Source organism: Tupaia chinensis, unplaced genomic scaffold (assembly GCF_000334495.1).
Source record: "Tupaia chinensis unplaced genomic scaffold, TupChi_1.0 Scaffold147458_1, whole genome shotgun sequence".
Classification (NCBI taxonomy): domain Eukaryota; kingdom Metazoa; phylum Chordata; class Mammalia; order Scandentia; family Tupaiidae; genus Tupaia; species Tupaia belangeri.
Genome location: NW_006207309.1, coordinates 907,562 through 916,552, shown reverse-complemented (window position 1 = coordinate 916,552; position 8,991 = coordinate 907,562). Strand labels below are relative to the sequence as shown.

The following is an 8,991-nucleotide window of genomic DNA, read 5'->3' as shown; positions in this document are numbered from 1 at the left end:
CTGTCTCACTGAAACCAGATCACCAACGCCTATCCCAACCCCTTTTCTAGCCATGTCAAAACCCCATCCATAAAACCTATCACTGAAGCTTAGCATGTTCTTGTACTGTTTGCTTTGGCCCTCGTGTGAATGCACATTTATGGTGCACATGCCAAGGCCACTGTTCAGAACAGAGCTAGGAATAATTCCTAGAACCTGAAAGTTATTTGGTGGGAGGAAGAAAATCCCATCAGACAACTTTATGCTCCAGTTTCCTAGGAAAACACTGACAAAAATGGATTTTTTCTTTTGCCATGCTAGCCAAAAAGCTGCTTTTCCTAGGGCTATGTCTGGCCCATAGAAGTGTTTTATTTGGCTCCCACAATGTTGGCCCATATTAGATTTTCAGGTTTTTCCAGGGTTGCCTACATTTTTTCCACCAAGAAATTGAAATCCTCATATCTTCAATCCAGAATTCACGCTAATTTTCTGTTTTTTTCTTCAAGAAAACTATAAAGGAGGACAGCTCCAAACCCACATTCTTATATAGCAATAATGAGCTAAATCCATGCGCTTTCTTTTTACTTGTTTTTTAAAGCATAATGGTCACCATTTCCTATAGTTTCCCCCAAAATGAGGACTGACTAGATATCAACCATCTTACATTGGCCTGATTTGGTCATTTGTGGTACCTGCCTACTCCTGCAGTATTTGAGTTTGCCAGCCCTGCCTTTTCCATGCATAAAAAAATGGTCAATTGACTTAACCAAGGAGTTGTGATTGAGTAAGTTTCCCTTTTCATTACAGTATGATACTAATAGTGCTAGACCATGGCAAAGTCAAGAAAAAAGGCTAGAACAAGGGCTGGCTCTGTGGTGCAGTGGTAGTGAGCTGCCCAGCAGAAGCCAGATCCTGCATTGGGGCCACGGTTCAAATACCCAGCCTCGCTCGTTCTCTCTGACATGCACAAGTATGCACTCTATCATGAACTTTAAAAAGGCTTGTTTTTAAAAGAACAAGAAAGCTAGAAGATAATGGTGGTAAAATAAGGAATGAATACAAGATACAAAATAATAGCTTGTTTCACAGTCTCATAAAGAAGTCTATCATTTACCTACCAGATTGATATCTCCTACTTGTCCTGTGCAGTCTGCTCGCCCAACACCAATGTGGTAGCCACTGAAATTCTGAACTAGAGGAGGCTCTGGGGTACAAGTCACTGGAGAACTCTGGGTGGCTGTGGAGTGCCCATTAACTGGAGTGCTCTGAGTGGTTGGAAAATTCTGACTTCCTGAATCTAAAACAGAATAAAATCTTTGAGAAACAACATTTTGTTGTCAGCATCGATTAGAAGACATAGGTTCAGATTCCTATGGGAAAATCTTTGTGAATTCTCACATGCGAATGTAATACATACAGTGAGAAACAGGTCCGGAACCTATTTTAAATCATAACCCTAAGCAGAGTTTTTTCTTTCAAACTAAGAGTCAAGGCCTCCACAAACGTCTTCATCTGTCATCACAAGCCGTTGCTTATCAAACTCATCTCCTTCACGCACGTCTCCTGATCTACTGTTCCTGCTAAACGAAACAAGTGCCAGGTTCCTGGCACACCATGTACAAAGTTCAGGCCCTGAGAATTTGTTTCTACCATTCTCTCCATTCCAGCCCCTCATTCCTTTTCTTTTTACAACCAATCTCCACACCCCCTTTGTCGTTGTCTCCTTTCTCTCTCTCCTGGGCCAGCTCCACTATCATCTCCAGGAGGCCACCCTGCTGTCTGCCCCACTCTGATTCTGTAGGCTTGTATTATTAATGCAACCTGGATCTTCATAGAGCTGATTATGTAGCTTCATTTCATTTTAATTACTTTCATATCTATAAGTGCATGTATTTACATACATATATTCTATTTTAGTGCATGTGTATATATTTACCTCATACATACACTCAAACATCAAGGGAGTCAGAATGACATCAAGATTAAGAAGGTGGGTACCTGATCTGAGTTTAAAACCTGTCTTGGGCCAGCTCTGTGATCTGGTGGTTAAGGAAGCCAGATCTCACATGGCCAACAATATGTGGTTCAAGTCCCAGGCATAATAGCTCTAGAAACATGCCAGATGTTATATATATGAATACCCAAAATTCCAAAAGAAAGGGGAGGTGGAGGAGAAGGGATTTCAGCATAATCATCCCTGATGGGGTGGGGAGCTCTCCTCTCCCTCTCTATCTCTCTCTGGAGAGCAAATGTACTTTATAGCAAAATAAATAAACATAAGCAAAAATGCAAGCACTGATTCTACTGCTTACTAGCTAAACAGATTTTCTCATCTATAAAATGGAGATCATAATGACATCCAGCTTCCTAGGGCTGTTTTGAATAATAATTATATTAATACATGTTAAAAATGTATAACAATGGTTGGTACAGAGCTTTGATTTTCTTGATATATTTAGGCTTCATATATACATTTGTTTGTTTGTTTCCCCTCTGCCCTGGACAACAGGCAGGAGTAGCCGAGGCAGCATGGTCCACGTCCTGTCATCACAAGGCATTAGAAATCTGAAAGCACTTAGGCAAGAAATTTATAGCTGGGATCCTAGAATTTTGTAGCTAAAACAAACAAACGAACTTAGATATCATCCTACTCCAACAGTGTCAATTTTGCACATGAGAAAACTAAAACTCAGAGAAGTAACTTAACCAAGATTTCACGGATACCATGTGATGTATCAGGTGTCCAACCCAGATTCTTCAACTCAGAATCTCATGCTCTGTTGACCAAAATCTGGATGGACTTAGGATCCATGTCGTCTCATCCCCATGCCCGTGTTTTCTACAAGACATCCAGTATTGGGAAAAGAAAGAAGTGGGCACTTTTGCTATTGCCTCACTGCTACCTACGTAAGAATGTGGTAACAGGGAAAGCCAAACCTAGCCACTTAGCCAAGGGTAAGTGCTTTGCAACATGGGAGTCACAGTTTTGTCATTTGTAAAATAACACTGTAAAATGGCACCTACCTTAATAGGAGTTTTGTGAAAAAGTAGGTGGGCAAATGATGTAGTATCTTTACTGTCAGGCTTGACACAAAGAAGCCCTATTCCATAAATAGTAACTAGTACAGTAATAGTATACTACACCAACATTATACTATATACTATACTTACTAACACTAATCCTATCATTGCAATTATTAATACTCACTGTAATTATTAACAACTTCCTTGAGCCTCAGCCTCCTAATTCTCTCATTTTAAAAGCTAAATCCAAATAACTCCTAAGGATCGTTTCATTTCTAGCAGTCCAAGACCCTGCTGTGTGCATTGTCGGATGAGAGGATCTGTTCCTCTATGTTTGTAGGAATTCAAAGCCCAGAGACCTGGTAGAGAATACCTAGAATAAGGGAAGAGGCCATCAAAGAGAAGGCATGTGAAAAATGCCATCTCCTCCCCGACTTGGCCTGAGGACAGCCCTGCTTTTATTTCAGCCACAGCATGCAACCCCACCTGTCCTCTATTCAGTTAATAAGTATCAAGCTTTACACTGAAACGGAGACTCCATCAAAAACCCTTTCCATTATTGCCTGTAAATATAGCCTATTGAGGTTTCAAAAAGTACATTTTTTCCAACAATTGAAAAAAAAGGATAGGGGCTGTCCAAAATTCCCCATTTCAGCTTCTCTTGAAAACTCAGGCGATCTGAGACCATGTGACATCATGACAACATTCCTGTTTCTCGGGAAGAGCCGTGGAGCTCCTTCACCAGAATTGGGGCTAACAGGCTACCATCTTCCAATGGTCCACTTCCACATTTCATTTCATTGACCGAACTTGATTGGCCTTTCTAAGAATTTTAGAATTTAGAAGAAACCAACTTCTTTGAAGCTTTTCATAGACTGATTGACATTCAGGGATCTTTCATTCTTTTGCTCTCTGGAGATGATGATGCAAATAAGAATGCAAAGAAAAAGATTAGAAGTTGGGGCAAAAGTTGACATTACCGCCCTTGAAGAATCCTGAGCTGTGCTTAGATCAAAGGAAATGCTAAAGACAAATCTGGGCATGTCAGCTTGTCAACTATTTGGGGACGACATCATGACAACATTCCTGTTTCTCGGGAAGAGCCGTGGAGCTCCTTCACCAGAATTGGGGCTAACAGGCTACCATCTTCCAATGGTCCACTTCCACATTTCATTTCATTGACCGAACTTGATTGGCCTTTCTAAGAATTTTAGAATTTAGAAGAAACCAACTTCTTTGAAGCTTTTCATAGACTGATTGACATTCAGGGATCTTTCATTCTTTTTGCTCTCTGGAGATGATGATGCAAATAAGAATGCAAAGAAAAAGATTAGAAGTTGGGGCAAAAGTTGACATTACCGCCCTTGAAGAATCCTGAGCTGTGCTTAGATCAAAGGAAATGCTAAAGACAAATCTGGGCATGTCAGCTTGTCAACTATTTGGGGACAAAGTCAAACTTGATAAAAGCTGCTATTAATGCAGACAGGGGAGTTGATGCAAAGGGAGACAGCCATCCCAGTTGCTTAGATAGACACTGCACTGTCAGCAGATACTGTTTCTCTTGTTGATGTCCCCAGTATTCAGAAACATCCTGTACACACCTAGGAATACCGTCCAAGAAACTCACGACACTTGCCTGTGTGGTTTTCAATGGTCCCACTGGTGATAAACAGGAGACTGAGAAGGGCCACTGTGATGGCAGTCATCATTACAAGGAGGAAAATCAGGAACGTCTCCAATGTGGAGAAGGTGCGCTTGGCCATTTTTCCTGAAGAAAAGTGGAAGTGGAAGAAGAAATAGAGAGAGGACGAGAAAGACAGACACATGAATTGAAAAGCATATTCTTCAAGCTACCCGAGGCCAAGATGCCTTACCTCTTTCTTGTTGGCAGATTACACCAGGGATAGCAAGTACACAACACACTTATTACTTCTAGTTCCAAATCCCAAGCCCATGGTAGAAAAGACCAAGCAGTTGAATCACTCTTTCGGAAAAACTCAGATATGGTTTCAAAAGCCTTTCCAATAGAATGTTCTTCCTGGCAGCACCACTCATGCTTTGGTATAGCAACTGGGTTAAAAGCTAGCTGCATGATTGACCACATATGCTGCTTTAATTGATGGTACTGATGCCGTTTGTGGGTATGTGCGTGGCCAGACTGAGCGAGCTCATGTCAATAAGGATAACTGATGCACATGTACTGATTATCCTTGAGAGGAAGCTGGGTGGAGTCAGGCACGGATTAAGCAAAATGGTCTTGTGTGCATGGAGATTAAAACCCCTACCTTTGGCTTATTGAGACAGCAGTTAGTTTAATGGCTATGTCGCTGGACTCCCACATAATTGACTGCGGTTCAAGTCCCAGACCCGGTGGCTTAAACTCACGCCGGGCACGTGTGCGTGCATGCCCAAGATCCCAAGAGGAGAATGGAGGAGACGGATTGCAGCGTGACCATCCCCCCTGGGGGGGGGGGAGGGATTTCTCTCTGTCTCTCTCTGTCTGTCTGGCGAGTGCATGCACCCTATAGCAAAAACCTCTCCAAAAATAAAGAAGGAAAAAACAACAACAACAACAACAAAAAACCCTACCTTTGGCCTATAAACTTTATGTTCTAAGTTTCAATTACTACCTGGTAACCAAAGGACATGAAAAAGGCACAACATCCCTGGTCCTAAGCCAGGCATCAGTAGGTTTTCCCTTTCAGTGTTCAGAAAGATCTCATATATTTTCTGAACACTGTGTTAAAGGATGATGATTGAAAATGTTTCTGTGTTTTACAAAAGCAGAAAATGTCCCTACCTATTCCTGAAAATGTAGGAGAACTCATCATCACACAAAATGACTACAGGAGTTAAGACCCCATATAATACAAAGGGAGTAAGTATAATATGGCAGTTAAAAATTGGGTTCTGAGACCAGCAGTTGGTGTAATGGCTATGTCACTGGACTCCCATGTAGTCGACCACGGTTCGAGTCCTGAACCCGGTGGCTAAAACTCATGCCAGGTGTATGTGCCTGCGTACCCAAGATCCCAAGAGGAGAATGGAGGAGAAGGGATTGTGGTGTGGCCGGCCCCCCTGGGTGGTGATTTCTTGCTTTCTGTCTCTCTGTCTCTCTCTGTCTTTGTGGCAAGTGCACATGCCCTGTAGCAAAAACCTCTTAAAAACAAAAAAAAATTTTTGAAGTCTGACTCCAGAGTTTAAATCTCATTTCTACCTCTTATTGGATGACCTTGGGAAATCCTCCCTAGTACTGAGCCTCAGTGTTCCCATCCGTAAATATGGGAGACGGTGATGTCAGATTTGGCATCTATCTCAGAGAGTTTCTATAAAAACAAGATGAAATGATGAAAGTAACACTTCTTTTACTCTATGAAATGTAAGAGTGTTCAGAACGTTCACATTTATCACTAAGTTGCAAAATAGTAAAGACTATGCTCCTCTTGGTCCTTCAGGGGAATTTACAGGAGACTAAAGGATTGTTAGACTCAAAGGGGGGACATTCAGAATCCATTTTCTTCACCTGTGCTTTAGAAACCTAACTGGAATCCTAAAACTTGCCCAAAATGGGTAATTTGTAGCTGAGGTACTAGCCCCCCCTCCCAGAGTTGCAAAATGGCAACAGATAAGTGTGTTTTAATATGGTCCAGACAATTTTTTGTTTCACTTTGACTTAAAGATAAAAGATAGCATTCATAGTTTATCTGCAAAAATAGTTTGCATTTACAAATCTGAAACTTCAAATAAAATACGGCAACACTCGACTAGTGTTCCCATGTGCCAAGAATTTCTTAAAATTCAGTAGCTACTATTCCCTTTGGACAGAGCATTTCACAGTCCCTCACTAGAAGGCCCTATCCTTCTAAGTTACTACTTGGTCTTTGTAAGCATTTGATTTTGCAATCCCTGAGCTAGAAGTCAAAGTTCGGTCTAACAGCAAACACTTCAGAGTACGACTGAACCAAGAGTGCACAAAGAGACTCAAACATCTTCCCAAATTTCCTGTTTATTGGGAAGCTTTTCTCATCCATTTATCACCACCATAACCTTCATCAACAGAAGTAGAGACAATTCAAATCTAGGGCAGAACATGTTAGGTCTGTGTATTATTCCTAAATTCTGTTGTCAGCCCCTGAAAGTCAAGAAACACAGCAAAGCTATACCTCCAAATTATGATGATATGAAAGATTTTTGTCTTTTTAGAAAAAATTTCTATGCAGTGAATCACTTTATACCTTTACAGCTTGCAAAATGAATGTTCCCAGCATGAATACACTGTATATTAGTCTAGTTAAAAAATTATCATACACATTACCATCAACAGTTTTCCATTTTTGTGTCCCTTAAATTTTTTGCTTCTTTTTCCCTTGATTCACTTCCTCTCATCTGCCCCCGTTTCCCACTCTTCTCCCACACCATCTCTAGTATCCACAATTGTTCTCCATGTTTTTATATCTTCTAATCTTTCTGTTTCTGCAATAGAGTGCAAAATCCTGTATATATTAAGCAGAGACATACAATGCCTCTCTTTTATAGTTTGGGTTCCATATTCATCCATTTTTCTATCAAATGCCAGGGATTTATTAAATATTATTTGTTACTTTCATTACTAGCTGCATTAAACCCAGTAATCTGACTTATTGCTCAAACCTTTGTTTTCAGGGAGTCTTCCTACTAGCCAAGATGACTGACAGCTAAACCTCCAACCATAGAACCCTGGCACACAGACTGTATCTGTAAATGTGGACACATAGTAGAAACCTGTGTACCAAACAGAAGTGGTAGAATATACTCCTTTCTTTTTTTCCCCTTAGTTTTGCTCTGCTGAATTGATGATCACTACCAGGCTTCTAAACAAATCATCAGTAGCACTTGATTTAACATTAGAGCTTCCAACTCTTACTCAGACTTGAACAATCTACCTCCTGCATTTCACCATCCTGTTTAGCTCCCAGAATAGTTGCCAGCACAGCACCATTCTCTTTGAACCAGTTTATCTGATTCTGCTACTAACTTCAGGGTAATTAAAATTATAATTAGCACTATTTATTTCACATTGATTATTAAAATCTGATTTTGAATGTTAAAGTAGATGCCTTGCCTGCTTTTGGAGTGCAAATACACCGTGGAAAGCCAAGTCAATGACTGTATCTTTAAGATTCTAGATTGCACAATGATTTCCAGTTCATCTGTCAAAACCCTGTACTTTCAACAATGAGGCTCTAATGACACCATGGCAAGCCATTTGCCACATCTTTACTTCACTGAGGTTCCTATTTTTCAAAAAGGTGACAGTAAAAAGTAAATTTGGCAAAAAATGGGGGTTTGGGACTATGAAAATGAGGCAAAGCTTTAAGGTTCTTTCAAGATCTCTGAGACAAGAGGATGATTCAGAGGCTTCCTTCCCTCCCTTCCCAAGAAAGCATAGTTTTTCTTACCTGATTGTACTACTCAAAGGCGCTTTTGCTTCCCAGTAACACAAACGTCCTTCCAGAATCTTATTCCCTTTTTCTTTGCAGGTTGGTGGACTTAAGACTTCTCGGCACTTTCTGAAACCTACTGAGGGAAGATTTTTCACAGTCAAGTCCAGGAGAGCTAGAGTTCTCATTAGCAAACCTTTATGGGCTGGTACAAGGATAAGATTAAAGTGTATTGATAACAAAAAGTTTATGTACAAACTCTCCTGGGACAGCCTGTTATCAGAGGTAGGAGTTGCAGAGGCCTTCTGGACTGAAGATTATTTCAGCCTTTATATGCTTCCCATCTGGCAAGGCCTGTGTGAGGCCTACAGTGCAGATCACAAAACAAACAGAACAAAACACCTGCTTTATCTACCACTGCCCATTCAACCATCAATCAACGGGAATGGTGACGAATGCTGGACATCAGTGTGAGCTGTGGTTACTGCGGGGCAGTATTTTCATCCATTTCTGAACAGAAAGTTATCTTAATTTTTAAGTACTCATACCAAAGTAAAAGCATTTTAGA

The 8,991-nt window shown here is 40.7% G+C and overlaps 1 protein-coding gene across 1 annotated transcript in view; it reads right to left on the bottom strand.

Annotated features, from left to right (window-relative positions):
- Positions 1-8,991, bottom strand: part of ASAH2 (N-acylsphingosine amidohydrolase 2) — a 99,596-nt gene that overhangs the window by 66,433 nt on the left and 24,172 nt on the right. Inside the window, exons 2-4 of the mRNA XM_006169744.3 lie at positions 8,442-8,562; positions 4,640-4,771; positions 1,098-1,276 (exon numbers count right to left, since the gene is read on the bottom strand). Coding sequence (XP_006169806.1) covers positions 1,098-1,276; positions 4,640-4,766 — 306 coding nt within the window. The 5' untranslated portion in view covers positions 4,767-4,771; positions 8,442-8,562. The remainder of the gene's footprint in view (positions 1-1,097; positions 1,277-4,639; positions 4,772-8,441; positions 8,563-8,991) is intronic.